At 53.0% G+C, this 20,273-nt stretch overlaps 1 protein-coding gene across 1 annotated transcript; it reads left to right on the top strand.

Annotated features, from left to right (window-relative positions):
• Positions 1 to 3,417: 3,417 nt before the first annotated feature.
• On the top strand, positions 3,418 to 12,389 carry IBA57 (iron-sulfur cluster assembly factor IBA57). The gene is made up of 3 exons (XM_063924544.1): positions 3,418 to 3,720; positions 6,465 to 6,805; positions 9,820 to 12,389. Exons 1-3 carry the CDS (start codon positions 3,482 to 3,484, stop codon positions 10,209 to 10,211), a joined length of 972 nt encoding a protein of 323 aa, XP_063780614.1. The 5' UTR covers positions 3,418 to 3,481; the 3' UTR covers positions 10,212 to 12,389.
• The last annotated feature ends 7,884 nt before the right edge of the window (positions 12,390 to 20,273 follow it).

Here is a 20,273-nt window from a genome sequence, read left to right as displayed (position 1 = left end):
GCCGAATGGAATCGCTTCGTAAGAAGCCACCATTTTTCCCAGGACCCGTGTGCATTGATGCACTGACACTTGGCCTGGTTTTAGGAGGTTCCTGACTAGCTCGGATAACTCCCTGGCTTTCTCCTCCGGGAGAAACACCTTTTTCTGGACTGTGTCCAGAATCATCCCTAGGAACAGCAGACGTGTCGTCGGAATCAGCTGCGATTTTGGAATATTTAGAATCCACCCGTGCTGTCGTAGTACTACTTGAGATAGTGCTACTCCGACCTCTAACTGTTCCCTGGACCTTGCCCTTATCAGGAGATCGTTCAAGTAAGGGATAATTAAGACGCCTTTTCTTCGAAGAAGAATCATCATTTCGGCCATTACCTTGGTAAAGACCCGGGGTGCCGTGGACAATCCAAACGGCAGCGTCTGAAACTGATAATGACAGTTCTGTACCACAAACCTGAGGTACCCTTGGTGAGAAGGGCAAATTGGGACATGGAGGTAAGCATCCTTGATGTCCAGAGACACCATATAGTCCCCTTCTTCCAGGTTCGCTATCACTGCTCTGAGTGACTCCATCTTGAATTTGAACCTTTGTATGTAAGTGTTCAAGGATTTCAGATTTAAAATAGGTCTCACCGAGCCGTCCGGCTTCGGTACCACAAACCGCGTGGAATAATACCCCTTTCCCTGTTGTAGGAGGGGTACCTTGATTATCACCTGCTGGGAATACAGCTTGTGAATGGCTTCCAATACCGCCTCCCTGTCGGAGGGAGACGTTGGTAAAGCAGACTTCAGGAACCGGCGAGGGGGAGACGTCTCGAATTCCAATTTGTACCCCTGAGATACTACCTGCAGGATCCAGGGGTCCACTTGCGAGTGAGCCCACTGCGCGCTGAAATTCTTGAGACGGGCCCCCACCGTGCCCGAGTCCGCTTGTAAGGCCCCAGCGTCATGCTGAGGACTTGGCAGAAGCGGGGGAGGGCTTCTGTTCCTGGGAAGAGGCTGCCTGCTGCAGTCTTTTTCCCCTTCCTCTGCCCCGGGGCAGATATGAGTGGCCTTTTGCCCGCTTGCCCTTATGGGGACGAAAGGACTGAGCCTGAAAAGACGGTGTCTTTTTCTGCTGAGAGGTGACCTGGGGTAAAAAGGTGGATTTCCCAGCCGTTGCCGTGGCCACCAGGTCCGATAGACCGACCCCAAATAACTCCTCCCCTTTATACGGCAATACTTCCATATGCCGTTTGGAATCCGCATCACCTGACCACTGTCGCGTCCATAACCCTCTTCTGGCAGAAATGGACAGCGCACTTACTCTTGATGCCAGAGTGCAAATATCCCTCTGTGCATCTCGCATATATAGAAATGCATCCTTTAAATGCTCTATAGTCAATAATATACTGTCCCTGTCCAGGGTATCAATATTTTCAGTCAGGGAATCCGACCAAGCCATCCCAGCACTGCACATCCAGGCTGAGGCGATTACTGGTCGCAGTATAATACCAGTATGTGTGTATATACTTTTAAGGATATTTTCCAGCTTCCTATCAGCTGGTTCCTTGAGGGCGGCCGTATCAGGAGACGGTAACGCCACTTGTTTTGATAAGCGTGTGAGCGCCTTATCTACCCTAGGGGGTGTTTCCCAACGCGCCCTAACCTCTGGCGGGAAAGGGTATAATGCCAATAATTTTTTAGAAATTAGCAGTTTTTTTATCGGGGGAAACCCACGCTTCATCACACACCTCATTTAATTCATCTGATTCAGGAAAAACTACGGGTAGTTTTTTCACACCCCACATAATACCCTTTTTTGTGGTACTTGTAGTATCAGAAATGTTCAAAACCTCCTTCATTGCCGTGATCATGTAACGTGTGGCCCTACTGGAAAATACGTTTGTTTCCTCACCGTCGACACTGGAGTCAGTGTCCGTGTCTGGGTCGACCATCTGAGGTAACGGGCGCTTTAGAGCCCCCGACGGTGTTTGAGACGCCTGTACAGGTAATAACTGATTTGCCGGCTGTCTCATGTCGTCAACAGTCTTTTGTAAAGTGCTGACGCTATCACGTAATTCCTTCCATAAGACCATCCAGTCAGGTGTCGACTCCCTAGGGGGTGACATCACTATTACAGGCAATTGCTCCGCCTCCATACCATTTTCCTCCTCATACATGTCGACACAACGTACCGACACACAGCACACACACAGGGAATGCTCTGATAGAGGACAGGACCCCACTAGCCCTTTGGGGAGACAGAGGGAGAGTTTGCCAGCACACACCAGAGCGCTATATATATATATATATATATATATATATATATACAGGGATAACCTTATATAAGTGTTTTTCCCTTATATAGCTGCTGTATTGATTTATCTGCCAAATTAGTGCCCCCCCTCTCTTGTTTTACCCCGTTTCTGTAGTGCAGGACTGCAGGGGAGAGTCAGGGAGCTTCCCTCCAACGGAGCTGTGAGGGAAAATGGCGCCAGTGTGCTGAGGAGATAGGCTCCGCCCCCTTCTCGGCGGCCTTTCTCCCGCTTTTTTAAGGAAAAACTGGCAGGGGTTAAATGCATCCATATAGCCCAGGAGCTATATGTGATGTATTTTTTGCCATCTAAGGTATTTTTATTGCGTCTCAGGGCGCCCCCCCCCCAGCGCCCTGCACCCTCAGTGACCGGAGTGTGAAGTGTGCTGAGAGCAATGGCGCACAGCTGCGGTGCTGTGCGCTACCTTATTGAAGACAGGACGTCTTCTGCCGCCGATTTTCCGGACCTCTTCTGCTCTTCTGGCTCTGTAAGGGGGACGGCGGCGCGGCTCTGGGACCCATCCATGGCTGGGCCTGTGATCGTCCCTCTGGAGCTAATGTCCAGTAGCCTAAGAAGCCCAATCCACTCTGCACGCAGGTGAGTTCGCTTCTTCTCCCCTTAGTCCCTCGATGCAGTGAGCCTGTTGCCAGCAGGACTCACTGAAAATAAAAAACCTAATTTAAACTTTTACTCTAAGCAGCTCAGGAGAGCCACCTAGATTGCACCCTTCTCGTTCGGGCACAAAAATCTAACTGAGGCTTGGAGGAGGGTCATAGGGGGAGGAGCCAGTGCACACCAGCTAGTCCTAAAGCTTTTACTTTTGTGCCCAGTCTCCTGCGGAGCCGCTATTCCCCATGGTCCTTTCGGAGTTCCCAGCATCCACTAGGACGTCAGAGAAAAATCTATTATTATTATTTTAAAAGCCATGTCGACCTTTTCATGTGTCGACCTTTTCATGTGTCAACCATTTTCCCATGTCGACCAATAGTGGTGAACCTAATGAGTGCCGACCATCTGAACGGATACCACAGGGATGTCTGCCTGCCAGATAGGGGTGATCCTGAGTGCAATGCACAGAGCCGCCAGCAGAGGGAGCAACGCGCCGCCGGCTAGAGAGCACCGTCTATATCACGTGACTGAGGTGACGACACGGGCTGCAGAGCGTCTTGTGAGACGCCCTCTACCCGGTCATGGCGCGGCCGCGGCTTCTCTCCCTCCTGCTCCGGCCGTGGCTCCGCCGCCGCCTCCTCAGCGCCACCTGCTACCCCTTGGCCGAGCACCGGGGGCTGCTCCGGCTCCGCGGCCACCAGGCACCAACCTTCCTGCAGGGACTGATGTCGAACGACACCGAGCGGCTAAAGGACGGCGCCGTGTACGCGCACCTGATCAACGTGCAGGGGCGGAGCCTCTTTGACGTTCTGATGTACAGGTAAAGCGCGTCAGCGTGGAGGCAGCCATCTTTGTTGCTGGAAAATGCCCTCACCTGTGCTTTTCTGGCTGCAGCAGCTTGCAAAGTTCAATACAGATAGCACGTTGTGGTTCTCATCTCCAACCCCCCAACACTAGGTCATGTTTTCTGGATTTGTTTAGCCATGCACAGGTGAGTTGATTTGTTTTTTGCTGGAACAGTAATTATCCCACCTGCTTACACATGAAAACATGACCTGTTTGGGGTACTTGTGGATTGGAGTTGGGGTCACCCTCTAACCATAGACCAATATATACAGCAGACGTGGAACTAATAGCTCCAGCATGTCTTCTCTGCTAGTTATAGGGGTTGATTGAATTAGCGCCAATATAGTGCCCACGTAACCGTAGCGCCTGAGGGCTGCCACAATCCCGTCGTCCTGCGGAGCCGCAAACTAAAATGCACAAGTCTGGAGAGAATCCACACGTTCCATGGTGACGCTGCTCTGCAGTGGGGCTTCGTCCGCTATTTCCCCTTGACTCAGTAGACCCCATCATGTTTACGTGTGACACGCGTGTATTGCTTGTCCTATATGGCATCTATAGGATTATTTAGCTAAAACACTCAAGAGTAACCAACCTGGGTCACTCCCAAGTGAAGAAGTGTGATGAGCCGCTCTCTTCTGCTTTTCACACTTATTTTGCATTAGCAATAACTTGCTGCAGTTAATTTGAGTTTAGAAATATGAAAGTATTAGAATAATGTGCGGTATGTGTGTGAGGTAACGCTCATTGCCGTCCCCAGCTGTGATCCTGGCTGTGTAGCTGTACAGACGCGCGCTGCTGGTGGAGGCTCAGATAGCAGCCAGGGTGTGTGCCGGGGAGATAAGCGTGCCAGTTCCTCCCTCTCTATGTCGGGGCCTCCAGCACTCTATGGACGCAGGGTAGATGCTAGATTCAAGTGGCCGAAGGGACCTTTTACGTCAGGGGGAGGAGGCACGACACAAGGGGGAGGAGCTAGGTCAGTGGGAGAGTTTCTCTACTATCCACGCCACCAATTATTACCTTTAGTAATCAGGTGGCGAGCCACCGAGCCCAAATCGTGGCGAGCGTACTTTTCAGGGTACCCTGTTCGGCCTTCGCTCCTCCCCCTGATGACGTGTCTCCTCCCCTAGTGACGTCAGAAGGTCCCTTCTCCCACTCCGATTTAGAACCAACCATGGAAGCAGCTTCATACGCAGCCAGATCTGCATCCATTTCCTCATATGCTGGGGGCCCTGCAAATGCGCGCCGCTGTCAGTCACACTGTCGCCGCAATTTGTAAGGTCGCGCACGCGTACTGCAGCCAGTGTGTGTGCGCAGACCACCCGAATGCAGCCGCTGAGTACAGTGCTGCAGATCATACATACAAGCGTGGGTGATTACAGTACACTGTGTGCAGTGCGGGAGCCAAGGAGAATGTAAATAGGTCTCTCTGGCTGTCTGTGGTTTCTGAATACGTTGTGACTAAACCCCCTGATTACCATCATGCAGTTACATGCTAGCATTGCATTCATGTGTCAGGTGATATTTCAGTGTGTCTCCCAACTGCAGTGTGATAATGCAATGTGTCTCCCATCTGCAGTGTGATATTGCAGTGTGTCTCCCATCTGCAGCGTGATATTGCAGTGTGTCTCCCATCTGCAGCGTGATATTGCAGTGTGTCTGCCGTCTGCATTGTGACATTGCAGTGTGTCTCCCGTCTGCATTGTGACATTGCAGTGTGTCTCCCGTCTGCATTGTGACATTGCAGTGTGTCTCCCATCTGCAGTGTGATATTGCAGTGTGTCTCCCAACTGCAGTGTGATATTGCAGTGTCTCCCAACTGCAGTGTGATATTGCAGTGTCTCCCATCTGCAGCGTGATATTGCAGTGTCTCCCAACTGCAGTGTGATATTGCAATGTGTCTCCCAACTGCAGTGTGATATTGCAGTGTCTCCCAACTGCAGTGTGATATTGCAGTGTCTCCCATCTGCAGCGTGATATTGCAGTGTCTCCCAACTGCAGTGTGATATTGCAATGTGTCTCCCAACTGCAGTGTGATATTGCAATGTGTCTCCCATCTGCAGTGTGATATTGCAGTGTGTCTCCCATCTGCAGTGTGATAGTGCAGTGTGTCTCCCATCTGCAGTGTGATAGTGCAGTGTGTCTCCCATCTGCAGTGTGATAGTGCAGTGTGTCTCCCATCTGCAGCGTGATATTGCAGTGTGTCTCCCATCTGCAGCGGGATATTGCAGCGTGTCTCCAATCTGCAGCGAGATATTGCAGCGTGTCTCCCATCTGCAGCGTGATATTGCAGTGTGTCTCCCATCTGCAGCGGCATATTGCAGTGTGTCTCCCATCTGCAGCGGGATATTGCAGTGTGTCTCCCATCTGCAGCGTGTCTCCAATCTGCAGTTACCATACAAATTGCACCATGGGGCTAATTTAGACTGGATCGCTGCAGCGGCCGCGATCGCAGTCTGAATCCTTTTGTGGAGTGCGCAGGTGCAGCGGCCGCACTGTGCGTGCGCACCACAGAAGTCTAGCAGTGGCGGGAGGGGGCGTGCCAACGGTGTTAGAACGCCGTAGGCGAGGCGCGGTCCGGACAACGGAGACGTGTGTGGTCTGTTGCGGGAGTGGGCTGCGGCAGCTGCGTGACATCAAACGCAGCCGCTGCGACCCGGGACACGGCGAGTAGCGGCCTCTTACTGTGAGCCCTTCCAAGCACCATGTTTTATTTTCCAGGCTCCCGGGGGAACAGGACGGCCAGTCTGACGTTCTCCTGGAGTGTGACGTTTCGGCGATGGAGCCGATCCAGAAACATCTGCAGGTGTATAACTTTCGGAAGAAGGTGGAAGTGTCTCCGTGCCCCCAGCTGTCCGTGTGGGCCGTGATCCCAAGGCAGGAGGCACAGGATACCCTTGACGAAAACTTGCCTCACCCGACCGTACTGTGTACCCCCGACCCCAGAGTGCCCGTTATGGGTTGGAGAGTGGTGGCAGAGGCTGGTGGGAATGTTGCGGACCTCCTGCCTGGAACTCGGATGGGGAGCTTCCAGGAATATTGCAAGTATAGATATGAATACGGTATGTATACACACATAGCGGATATAGGCGTGAGGTCATCTTGCAGTATACAACTCTCCCATGAGTGACCGATTTAATATGAATATATTTCTGTAAGCCTACATATTGTCAGGGGCAACGTCCTTATTATCAAGTGCAAGAGAAGAGGGAGATAGTGTCTAGTGGGCAGCACGGTGGCACAGTGGTTAGCTTGCTGCCCCGCAACATTAAGGTCTTGGTTATGTTTGTAGCGCACACTTCCCTTCGTATAGCAAAGTGCAAAGATCTATCCCTCTGCACGTTGGAAGCTGCCAGGTACTGATAAACCAACAGCCACCTAAATGCAGACCGCTAATACTCCGGAACCAGAGACGTGACTGAGACAACACGCCGGGGTGGCTGGACCCGATCAGGAATTGGTGGTCTCCTCTGTGTATAAGGGGGTTGAGTTGATCGCAGCAGCAAATTTGTTAGCAGTTGGGCAAAACCATGTGCACTGCAGGTGGGGCAGATGTAACATGTGCAGAGAGAGTTAGATTTGGGTGGGGTTATATTGTTTCTGTGCAGGGTAAATACTGGCTGCTTTATTTTTACACTGAAATTTAGACTGCAGATTGAACACACCACACCCAAATCTAACTCTCTCTCTGCACATGTTACATCTGACACCCCCTAACCCCCCCCTGCAGTGCAGCATGGTTTTGCCCAACTGCTAACATATTTGCTGCTGCGATCAACTCTGACTGGGGCCTAATTCAGACCTGATCGCTCGTTACTGTTTTTTGCACTGCTGCGATCGGGTCAGAGCTGCGCATATGTATGCACTGCAATACGCAGGCGCGTCGCACGGGTACAAAGCGGTTTGTTGCTCTGCGATGGGTTTGTGCGAAGAAGCCATTCACACGGGTGATCGCAAGGAGATTGCCAGGAAGATGGCGTTTGTGGATGGCAACTGACCGTTTTCTGGGAGTGGTTGGGAAAACGCAGGCGTGGCTGGGCGGGTGTCTGACGTCAATTCCGGGACCGGACAGGCTGATGTGATCGCAGCGGCTGAGTAAGTTCTGGGCTGCTCAGAAACTGCACAAACTGTTTTTGTACCGCTCGGCTGCACATGCGATCGCACACTTGCACAGCTAAAATACACTCCCGGTGGGCGGCGACTATGCGAACGCAGGACTGCAAAAAAACTCTAGCGAGCGGTCAGGTCTGAATTAGGCCCTAAGTCTGTAGTGAGTTTCACACTCCAAACCTTCATTATACTGTATGTTACTACGGCCAGTGGCCATGTACTCAGTGATGTTACTGTTCAAAATCATTGAATTACGATATTACTCTACAAACCCATTGACACTGGCCATTATACACCAGTTTGTTAATGCAGGTGGTTAACCCCACTATTATCTGACTTTTCAAGTTTTACATTTAATCATTAATTCTGACATCTAGGCTCTAGAGGTGTGAGGTTGTCAGTGCAGCAACAGAGGTGTGAGGTTGTCAGTGCGGCTAGTTCAGCAGAGAGGTGTGAGGTTGTCAGTGCAGCGCCAGAGGTGTGAGGTTGTCAGTGTGGCTAGCGCATTAGCAGAGGTGTGAGGTTCTCAGTGCGGCTAGCGCAGCGCCAGAGGTGTGAGGTTCTCAGTGCGGCTAGCGCAGCGCCAGAGGTGTGACGTTGTCAGTGTGGCTAGCGCAGAGACAGAGGTGTGAGGTTGTCAGTGTGGCTAGCGCAGGGGCAGAGGTGTGACGGTGTCAGTGTGGCTTTTGCGGGGGCAGAGGTGTGAGGTTGTCAGTGTGGCTAGCGCAGGGGCAGAGGTGTGACGGTGTCAGTGTGGCTTTTGCGGGGGCAGAGGTGTGAGGTTGTCAGTGTGGCTAGCGCGGGGCAGAGGTGTGAGGTTGTCAGTGCGGCTAGCGCAGGGGCAGAGGTGTGAGGTTGTCAGTGCGGCTAGCGCAGGGGCAGAGGTGTGACGGTGTCAGTGTGGCTTTTGCGGGGGCAGAGGTGTGAGGTTGTCAGTGTGGCTAGCGCGGGGCAGAGGTGTGAGGTTGTCAGTGCGGCTAGCGCAGGGGCAGAGGTGTGAGGTTGTCAGTGTGGCTAGCGCAACAGCAGAGGTGTGAGGTTGTCAGTGTGGCTAGCGCAGAGACAGAGGTGTGAGGTTGTCAGTGTGGCTAGCGCAGGGGCAGAGGTGTGACGGTGTCAGTGTGGCTTTTGCGGGGGCAGAAGTGTGAGGTTGTCAGTGTGGCTAGCACGGGGCAGAGGTGTGAGGTTGTCAGTGCGGCTAGCGCAGGGGCAGAGGTGTGAGGTTGTCAGTGTGGCTAGCGCAGAGACAGAGGTGTGAGGTTGTCAGTGTGGCTAGCGCAGAGGTGTGACGGTGTCAGTGTGGCTTTTGCGGGGGCAGAGGTGTGAGGTTGTCAGTGTGGCTAGCGCGGGGCAGAGGTGTGAGGTTGTCAGTGCGGCTAGCGCAGGGGCAGAGGTGTGACGGTGTCAGTGTGGCTTTTGCGGGGGCAGAGGTGTGAGGTTGTCAGTGTGGCTAGCGCGGGGCAGAGGTGTGAGGTTGTCAGTGCGGCTAGCGCAGGGGCAGAGGTGTGAGGTTGTCAGTGTGGCTAGCGCAACAGCAGAGGTGTGAGGTTGTCAGTGTGGCTAGCGCAGAGACAGAGGTGTGAGGTTGTCAGTGTGGCTAGCGCAGGGGCAGAGGTGTGACGGTGTCAGTGTGGCTTTTGCGGGGGCAGAGGTGTGAGGTTGTCAGTGTGGCTAGCGCGGGGCAGAGGTGTGAGGTTGCCAGTGTGGCTAGCGCAGCGGCAGAGGTGTGAGGTTGCCAGTGTGGCTAGCGCAGGGGCAGAGGTGTGAGGTTGTCAGTGCAGCTAGTGCATCACCAGAGGTGTGAGGTTGTCAGTGTGGCTAGTGCAGGGGCAGAGGTGTGAGGTTGTGTGGCTAGTTCAGTAGATGAGTTGACGTGCTTCCAAGTCTCCAGATTGCATCATCGTATTGCAGACTCAGTCAGCTGCCAGTAACGACAGAGTCCTGATTAATCCTCTTGTCTTTATAGGAATTCCGGAGGGCGTGAAAGACATTCCTCCCGGCGTCGCTTTGCCGCTGGAATCCAACTTGGTCTACATGAACGGAATCAGTTTCTCCAAAGGCTGCTACCTTGGCCAGGAATTAACCGCCCGGACTCATCACACCGGCGTTATCCGCAAACGCCTGGTGCCTGTGCGCCTGTCATCTCCATTACCAGCCAGGGCCGAGGGGCTGGAGATTGTCACCGCGTCGGGGAAATCTGCCGGCAAGTACAGGGCCGGTGTGGAGGATACGGGACTTGCACTGCTCAGGCTGGCACATGTCGGAGAGGAACTCCGGATAAATACAGTCAACATGGGTGCGGTGAGCGTGAAGGCCTCTGTGCCCACGTGGTGGCCTAGGTCTGGTGATAGTTCATAAGTAAACGTTACCTGCCGGGACTGATGTAACATCGCGCTAACACAGCTCACCAGCTGATTGTCAGAGTATTACGCTCCATTGTATTGCCAAAGGCCAAGCTCTCGTCCTTTATTAGGCGTCCTGCTGGTGCCTGCGCGTCGACGTGGGAATGACACTATATACAGCATCTATATCTCGCACTACGTAAGCTATGCACAGGGCGTGACATCAAATTGCTGGTAACGTAAAGTTATGGGTTATTCAGGTTTGTTAGCAAACTGGAAAAGTTAGCAACTGGATAAACCATGGCCCTCATTCCGAGTTGATCGGTCGCAAGGCGAATTTAGCAGAGTTACACACGCTAAGCCGCCGCCTACTGGGAGTGAATCTTAGCTTCTTAAAATTGCGACCGATGTATTCGCAATATTGCGATTACTAACTACTTAGCAGTTTCAGAGTAGCTTCAGACTTACTCTGCCTGTGCGATCAGTTCAGTGCTTGTCGTTCCTGGTTGACGTCACAAACACACCCAGCGTTCGCCCAGGCACTCCCACCGTTTCTCCGGCCACTCCTGCGTTTTTTCCGGAAACGGTAGCGTTTTCAGCCACACGCCCCTGAAACGCCGTGTTTCCGCCCAGTAACACCCATTTCCTGTCAATCACATTACGATCGCCGGAGCGAAGAAAAAGCCGTGAGTAAAATTACTTTCTACATAGCAAAGTTACTTGGCGCAGTCGCAGTGCGAACATTGCGCATGCGTACTAAGCGGATTTTCATTGCGATGCGATGAAAAATACCGAGCGAACAACTCGGAATGAGGGCCCATGTGCACTGCAGGTGGGGCAGGTGTAACATGTGCAGAGAGAGTTAGCTTTGGGTAGGTTATATTGTTTCTGTGCAGGGTAAATACTGTCTGCTTTATTTTTACACTGCAATTTAGATTTCATTTTGAACACACCCCACCCAAATCTAACTCTCTCTGCACATGTTACATCTGCCCCACCTGCAGTGCAGCATGGTTCTTGCCAAGTTGCTTGCTTTTTTGGTATGCTAACAAACCTGAATAATCCCCAAAGTCCGCTTTTTAATTTCTGGCACCCAGTTGGTTATAAGACGATCTGCAAACATTTTGTAGTGAATGTTTTGCTGCCTTATGGTGGAAAACGGCAAATTGGTAACAATAAAAACTTCCAACAGTGTTATATGGTCACGTCTCCACCACAAAGCATCATACGTGATGTATAGTCCATTGTCTTATGATCACCTCGGCTGCGGGTAGTATTTAAAATAGACGTGTCAACTACTTTTAAATAACTCCTGAACAAAACATCTCAGAGGCCTGTTTCATTGTGTCCATGTAAAGGCATTACCGGAATCTCTTCTTCATTTCCTATGCAGCAAATAGGAGGGGGTTCCAGGTGATCCCTCTCCTGTTACCGGAGATGGCTCATAGCCCAGAAAGAGCTCAATTTTCCCATATCTCTTCTATATAGCTCCATAGATTTATACTACTGAACTATGGACCTAGCTATTGCAGAACCCCGTTCCCAGTGATATGGCTATATTTAGGGTACCCCTCCTACCGCCCCTGCTCTGCATTGAAAAGGCCGCAACGCTGAGTGGGGACCCGGAGATTAGAGCCGCATTGTCCGACTGCAGTGTCCTCTAGCAGTAGTGTGAGTGGGTCCTGGAAAGGGGGGACCCATCTACTTTATAGAATGGGAGCACGTTGTAGGCACAGAGAAGGCGTTCATATTGCGGACAGAACCGGTATTTCTGAGAACGAAGCTCCTCTCTTAGGAACAAGTGACATCATTAAGCCGCTAATAGTGATAGGACAATTGATTTGTTCAAAGAAGCTGCTTCCGTTGTACTTAGAGAAGAGAAATGGGAATTATAGTGCTCAGAGCTCCCCTGGAAAGCATAGTGCAGTGTGAAACGCACAATGTAAAAATGGCTGCTTCCCTGGTGTATCACACCTGTGACTCTAAACACACACTCACACATCTGGAATGTTCCGTCCTGCTGATACTAATTGTTACATACTTTCAGAGAGTCTTGTTTTTCATTACCTATTTTTTGTATTTAAGTGAATATATGAATAATTATTTTCTGAACTGTTGATGGAAGTCATAAGACAAAATAAAGTTTTCAAGCTGCATTGAAAAATATATAAAATAAAGCTGAATATGCAAGTGAGTGATTGTGGTATTTTCTGTCCGCTGGGTGTGTCATACTCTGTACGGGAGAGCCCTGGCAGTGTCTGCTCTCACACTGACATCACCTGTCCGCTGGGTGCGTCACGCTGTGTACAGGAGAGTCCTGGCAGTGTCTGCTCTCACACTGACATCACCTGTCCGCTGTATGCGTCACACTCTGTACAGGTATGCGTCACACTCTGTACAGGAGAGTCCTGGCAGTGTCTGCTCTCACACTGACATCACCTGTCCGCTGGGTGCGTCACGCTCTGTACAGGAGATCCCTGGCAGTGTCTGCTCTCACACTGACATCACCTGTCCGCTGGGTGCGTCACACTCTGTACGGGAGAGCCCTGGCAGTGTCTGCTCTCACACTGACATCACCTGTCCACTGGGTGCATCATACTCTGGAGGTCATTCCGAGTTGTTCGCTCGCAAGGCGATTTTAGCAGAGTTGCTCACGCTAAGCCGCCGCCTACTGGGAGTGAATCTTAGCATCTTAAAATTGCGAACGACGTATTCGCAATTTTGCGATTACAAACTTCTTAGCAGTTTCAGAGTAGTTTCAGACTTACTCGGCATCTGCGATCAGTTCAGTGCTTGTCGTTCCTGGTTTGACGTCACAAACACACCCAGCGTTCGCCCAGACACTCCCCCGTTTCTCCAGCCACTCCTGCGTTTTTTCCGGAAACGGTAGCGTTTTTTCCCACACGCCCATAAAACGGCCTGTTTCCGCCCAGAAACACCCATTTCCTGTCAATCACACTATGATCGCCTGAGCGAAGAAAAAGCCGTGAGTAAAAATCCTAACTTCATAGCAAATTTACTTGGCGCAGTCGCAGTGCGGACATTGCGTATGCGCACTAAGCGGAAAATCGCTGTGATGCGATTAAATTTACCGAGCGAACAACTCGGAATGAGGGCCTCTGTACGGGAGAGTCCTGGCAGTGTCTGCTCTCACACTGACATCACCTGTCCACTGGGTGCATCATACTCTGTAAAGGAGATCCCTGGCAGTGTCTGCTCTCACATTGACATCACCTGTCTGCTGGGTGCGTCACACTCTGTACAGGAGATCCCTGGCAGTGTCTGCTCTCACACTGACATCACCTGTCCACTGGGTGCATCATACTCTGTAAAGGAGATCCCTGGCAGTGTCTGCTCTCACATTGACATCACCTGTCCGCTGGGTGCGTCACACTCTGTACAGGAGAGCCCTGGCAGTGTCTGCTCTCACACTGACATCACCTGTCCGCTGGGTGCGTCACACTCTGTACAGGAGAGCCCTGGCAGTGTCTGCTCTCACACTGACATCACCTGTCCGCTGGGTGCGTCACACTCTGTACAGGAGAGTCCTGGCAGTGTCTGCTCTCACACTGACATCACCTGTCCTCTGGGTGCGTCACACTCTGTACGGGAGAGTCCTGGCAGTGTCTGCTCTCACACTGACATCACCTGTCTGCTGGGTGCATCACACTCTGTACAGGAGATCCCTGGCAGTGTCTGCTCTCACACTGACATCACCTGTCCGCTGGGTGCGTCACACTCTGTACGGGAGAGCCCTGGCAGTGTCTGCTCTCACACTGACATCACCTGTCCGCTGGGTGCGTCACACTCTGTACAGGAGATCCCTGGCAGTGTCTGCTATCACACTGACATCACCTGTCCGCTGGGTGTGTCACACTCTGTACGGGAGAGCCCTGGCAGTGTCTGCTCTCACACTGACATCACCTGTCCGCTGGGTGCGTCACACTCTGTACGGGAGATCCCTGGCAGTGTCTGCTTTCACACTGACATCACCTGTCCGCTGGGTGCGTCACACTCTGTACAGGAGATCCCTGGCAGTGTCTGCTCTCACACTGACATCACCTGTCCGCTGGGTGCGTCACACTCTGTACAGGAGATCCCTGGCAGTGTCTGCTTTCATACTGACATCACCTGTCCGCTGGGTGCGTCACACTCTGTGCAGGAGATCCCTGGCAGTGTCTGCTCTCACACTGACATCACCTGTCCGCTGGGTGCGTCACACTCTGTACAGGAGATCCCTGGCAGTGTCTGCTCTCACACTGACATCACCTGTCCGCTGGGTGCGTCGCACTCTGTACAGGAGATCCCTGGCAGTGTCTGCTATCACACTGACATCACCTGTCCGCTGGGTGCGTCACACTCTGTACAGGAGATCCCTGGCAGTGTCTGCTCTCACACTGACATCACCTGTCCGCTGGGTGCGTCACACTCTGTACAGGAGATCCCTGGCAGTGTCTGTTATCACACTGACATCAACTGTCCGCTGGGTGTGTCACACTCTGTACGGGAGAGCCCTGGCAGTGTCTGCTCTCACACTGACATCACCTGTCCGCTGGGTGCGTCACACTCTGTACAGGAGATCCCTGGCAGTGTCTGCTTTCACATTGACATCACCTGTCCGCTGGGTGCGTCACACTCTGTACGGGAGAGTCCTGGCAGTGTCTGCTCTCACACTGACATCACCTGTCCGCTGGGTGCATCACACTCTGTACAGGAGATCCCTGGCAGTGTCTGCTCCCACTCTGACATCACCTGTCCTCTGGGTCCGTCACACTCTGTACGGGAGAGTCCTGGCAGTGTCTGCTCTCACACTGACATCACCTGTCCGCTGGGTGCGTCACACTCTGTACGGGAGAGCCCTGGCAGTGTCTGCTCTCACACTGACATCACCTGTCCGCTGGGTGCGTCACACTCTGTACAGGAGATCCCTGGCAGTGTCTGCTCTCACACTGACATCACCTGTCTGCTGGGTGCATCACACTCTGTACAGGAGATCCCTGGCAGTGTCTGCTCACACTGACATCACCTGTCCGCTGGGTGCGTCACACTCTGTACAGGAGATCCCTGGCAGTGTCTGCTCTCACACTGACATCACCTGTCCGCTGGGTGCGTCACACTCTGTACAGGAGATCCCTGGCAGTGTCTGCTCTCACACTGACATCACCTGTCCGCTGGGTGCATCACACTCTGTACAGGAGATCCCTGGCAGTGTCTGCTCACACTGACATCACCTGTCCGCTGGGTGCGTCACACTCTGTACAGGAGATCCCTGGCAGTGTCTGCTATCACACTGACATCACCTGTCCTCTGGGTCCGTCACACTCTGTACGGGAGAGTCCTGGCAGTGTCTGCTCTCACACTGACATCACCTGTCCGCTGGGTGCGTCACACTCTGTACGGGAGAGCCCTGGCAGTGTCTGCTCTCACACTGACATCACCTGTCCGCTGGGTGCGTCACAGTCTGTACGGGTGAGTCATAGCAGTGTCTGCTATCACATTGACATCACCTGTCCGCTTGGTGCGTCACACTCTGTACGGGAGATCCCTGGCACTGTCTGCTCTCACACTGACATCAGTTGTCCGCTGGGTGCGTCACACTGTGTACGGGAGAGCCCTGGCAGTGTCTGCTCCCACTCTGACATCACCTGTCCGCTGGGTGCGTCACACTCTGTACGGGAGAGTCCTGGCAGTGTCTGCTCTCACACTGACATCACCTGTCCGCTGGGTGCATCACACTCTGTACAGGAGATCCCTGGCAGTGTCTGCTCTCACTCTGACATCACCTGTCCGCTGGGTGCGTCACACTCTGTACGGGAGAGCCCTGGCAGTGTCTGCTCCCACTCTGACATCACCTGTCCGCTGGGTGCGTCACACTCTGTACGGGAGAGCCCTGGCAGTGTCTGCTCTCACACTGACATCACCTGTCCGCTGGGTGCGCCACACTCTGTGCGGGAGAGTCCTGGCAGTGTCTGCTCTCACACTGACATCACCTGTCCGCTGGGTGCGTCACACTCTGTACAGGAGATCCCTGGCAGTGTCTGCTCTCACACTGACATCACCTGTCCGCTGGGTGCGCCACACTCTGTGCGGGAGAGTCCTGGCAGTGTCTGCTCTCACACTGACATCACCTGTCCGCTGGGTGCATCACACTCTGTACAAGAGATCCCTGGCAGTGTCTGCTCTCACACTGACATCACCTGTTCGCTGGGTGCGTCACACTCTGTACGGGAGAGTCCTGGCAGTGTCTGCTCTCACACTGACATCACCTGTCCGCTGGGTGCGTCACACCCTGTACAGGAGATCCCTGGCAGTGTCTGCTCTCACACTGACATCACCTGTCCGCTGGGTGCGTCACACTCTGTACGGGAGAGCCCTGGCAGTGTCTGCTCCCACTCTGACATCACCTGTCCGCTGGGTGCGTCACACTCTGTACAGGAGATCCCTGGCAGTGTCTGCTCTCACACTGACATCACCTGTCCGCTGGGTGCGTCACGCTCTGTACAGGAGAGTCCTGGCAGTGTCTGCTCTCACACTGACATCACCTGTCCGCTGGGTGCGTCACACTCTGTACAGGAGATCCCTGGCAGTGTCTGCTCTCACACTGACATCACCTGTCCGCTGGGTGCGTCACACTCTGTACAGGAGATCCCTGGCAGTGTCTGCTCTCACACTGACATCACCTGTCCGCTGGGTGCGTCACACTCTGTACAGGAGATCCCTGGCAGTGTCTGCTCTCACACTGACATCACCTGTCCACTGGGTGCGTCACACTCTGTACAGGAGATCCCTGGCAGTGTCTGCTCTCACACTGGCATCACCTGTCCGCTGGGTGCATCACACTCTGTACGGGAGAGCCATGGCAGTGTCTGCTCTCACACTGACATCACCTGTCCGCTGGGTGCGTCACACTCTGTACAGGAGATCCCTGGCAGTGTCTGCTCTCACACTGACATCACCTGTCCGCTGGGTGCGTCACACTCTGTACGGGAGAGCCCTGGCAGTGTCTGCTCTCACACTGACATCACCTGTCCGCTGGGTGCGTCACACTCTGTACAGGAGATCCCTGGCAGTGTCTGCTCTCACACTGACATCACCTGTCCGCTGGGTGCGTCACACTCTGTACAGGAGAGCCCTGGCAGTGTCTGCTCTCACACTGACATCACCTGTCCGCTGGGTGCGTCACACTCTGTACGGGAGAGTCCTGGCAGTGTCTGCTCTCACACTGACATCACCTGTCCGCTGGGTGCATCACACTCTGTACGGGAGAGCCATGGCAGTGTCTGCTCTCACACTGACATCACCTGTCCGCTGGGTGCGTCACACTCTGTACAGGAGATCCCTGGCAGTGTCTGCTCTCACACTGACATCACCTGTCCGCTGGGTGCATCACACTCTGTACGGGAGAGCCATGGCAGTGTCTGCTCTCACACTGACATCACCTGTCCGCTGGGTGCGTCACACTCTGTACAGGAGAGCCCTGGCAGTGTCTGCTCTCACACTGACATCACCTGTCCGCTGGGTGCATCACACTCTGTACAGGAGATCCCTGGCAGTGTCTGCTCCCACTCTGGCATCACCTGTCCGCTGGGTGCATCACACTCTGTACAGGAGAGCATCTTAAGTCAGGGAATACTGTGTAATGTGACTAATTCCCTGGCTTTAGACGTGGTAAACTTCCTCTCCCAACTTAAGTACTGGCCACAATTATTACAATTGAATAGCTCCAGGCACTCATTCCCAGTACTATTCAACATCACACTCAATTGATTTGCCCCTATCATTGTAATCTAGCTCTCCCTTCCACAGGTAAATCCCTTACTATCTCAGCCTGACTTGGGGCTTTGCAGAACACCTGCTATTCTGGATTCCTCCACGGCCTTTAACAATTGCTTATTCACAACTTCAATTATGGTAATGGTGAAGGGTATGCAGTCACTATGCCACCATTAAACATGTCGACAGTCACAATGTGAACAGTAGAGGGTCAGCATTGATGTCAACAATGTTAAAATGTCAGCATCATTAATGCTGACACTTTCTAAATGTTGATATACCGTAGACTAGGGGTGGGCAACAGGCGGCCCGCGGGCCGGATGCGGCCCGCGGACCGTTCGTGCCTGGCCCGCTGTGCCCCATTAGAGTGCAATGACAAGCGGCCCGATAGGCCGCTTGTCATTGCACTGCTCTCAGACGAGGCGCCGCTGAGGAAATCCCGGTCACGTCACAGGGTCAGCTGACCGGGATTTCCTCTGTTTCCAATCGCGCTGGGCGCAGAGCCGGATTAAGGGGGGAGCCCGGGGGGGGGGGTAAGTACCCCAGGCCCCCCCTTCCTAAAAGGGCCCCCTGCGCCCGCACACAGATCAGACCTCCGATCTGCGGCGCTGCGCTCCCCATGGGTTGCCCTGACAACCTAATTACAGCCGCGGCACCGCATAGAAGTGAAGGACAGCTGCAACGGCTCAGCTGTCCAATGGAGAGTAAACGTGCAGCCTACGGCTCAGTCATTTACTGGGCATGCAGGCTGCAGTGCAAAAAGAAGCGTGGAACGTGGAGCCAGCGGAGGGTGCATGAGTGGAGGGACGAGCTCTCACTCTCGCTCTCCTGTCACTTACGGATGGCAATCCCTAGTGTCACTTGTAGCCTGCCAGCAGCAGAGACAAAAGTAAGCTGGCTGTATTTTTTTTTTCTTAGTTTTTTTTTATAATGCTGCTATTTATTAAATTGGAATATTTGGCTCTGTATCGTGTTGGCTTGGTGTGTATACGTAATGTGTGTTTGTGTGTACTATATATGTGTGTGTGTGTGTGTGTGTGTGTGTGTGTGTGTGTGTGTGTATTTGTAAACATATACTGTATATTTCTCTAACGTCCTAAGTGGATGCTGGGGACTCCGTAAGGACCATGGGGATTAGCGGCTCCGCAGGAGACTGGGCACATCTAAAGAAAGCTTTAGGACTAACTGGTGTGCACTGGCTCCTCCCCCTATGACCCTCCTCCAAGCCTCAGTTAGATTTCTGTGCCCGACGAGAAGGGTGCACACTAGGGGCTCTCCTGAGCTTCTTAGTGAAAGTTTTAGTTTAGGTTTGTTATTTTCAGTGAGACCTGCTGGCAACAGGCTCACTGCATCGAGGGACTAAGGGGAGAAGAAGCGAACTCACCTGCGTGCAGAGTGGATTGGGCTTCTTGGCTACTGGACATTAGCTCCAGAGGGACGATCACAGGTCCAGCCTGGATGGGTCCCGGAGCCGCGCCGCCGGCCCCCTTACAGAGCCAGAAGAGCGAAGAGGTCCGGGAAAATCGGCGGCAGAAGACGTTCCTGTCTTCAATAAGGTAGCGCACAGCACCGCAGCTGTGCGCCATTGCTCTCAGCACACTTCATACTCCGGTCACTGAGGGTGCAGGGCGCTGGGGGGGGGCGCCCTGAGACGCAATAAAACATTACAGAAATACCTTACATGGCAAAAAATGCATCACATATAGCTCCTGGGCTATATGGATGCATTTAACCCCTGCCAGAATATACAAAAAACCGGGAGATAAGGCCGCCGAAAAGGGGGCGGAGCCTATCTCCTCAGCACACTGGCGCCATTTTCCCTCACAGCTCAGTTGGAGGGAAGCTCCCTGGTTCTTCCCTGCAGACAGAAAGGGTTAAAAAAAGACGGGGGCACTAATTAGGCGCAGTATTAAAACATACAGCAGCTATAAGGGGAAAAACACTTATATAAGGTTATCCCTGTATATATATAGCGCTCTGGTGTGTGCTGGCATACTCTCCCTCTGTCTCCCCAAAGGGCTAGTGGGGTCCTGTCCTCTATCAGAGCATTCCCTGTGTGTGTGCTGTGTGTCGGTACGTTGGTGTCGACATGTATGAGGAGAAAAATGATGTGGAGACGGAGCAGAGTGTCTGTAACAGTGATGTCACCCCCTAGGGGGTCGACACCTGAGTGGATGTACTGTTGAAAATTACGTGACAGTGTCAGCTCTATATAAAGGTTGACATGAGACAGCCGGCTACTCAGCTTGTGCCTGTCCAGACGTCTCATAGGCCGTCAGGGGCTCTAAGCGGCCGTTACCTCAGA

This window comes from Pseudophryne corroboree, chromosome 5, assembly GCF_028390025.1.
Source record: "Pseudophryne corroboree isolate aPseCor3 chromosome 5, aPseCor3.hap2, whole genome shotgun sequence".
Classification (NCBI taxonomy): domain Eukaryota; kingdom Metazoa; phylum Chordata; class Amphibia; order Anura; family Myobatrachidae; genus Pseudophryne; species Pseudophryne corroboree.
This window is presented reverse-complemented; position numbering and strand designations above follow the sequence as displayed.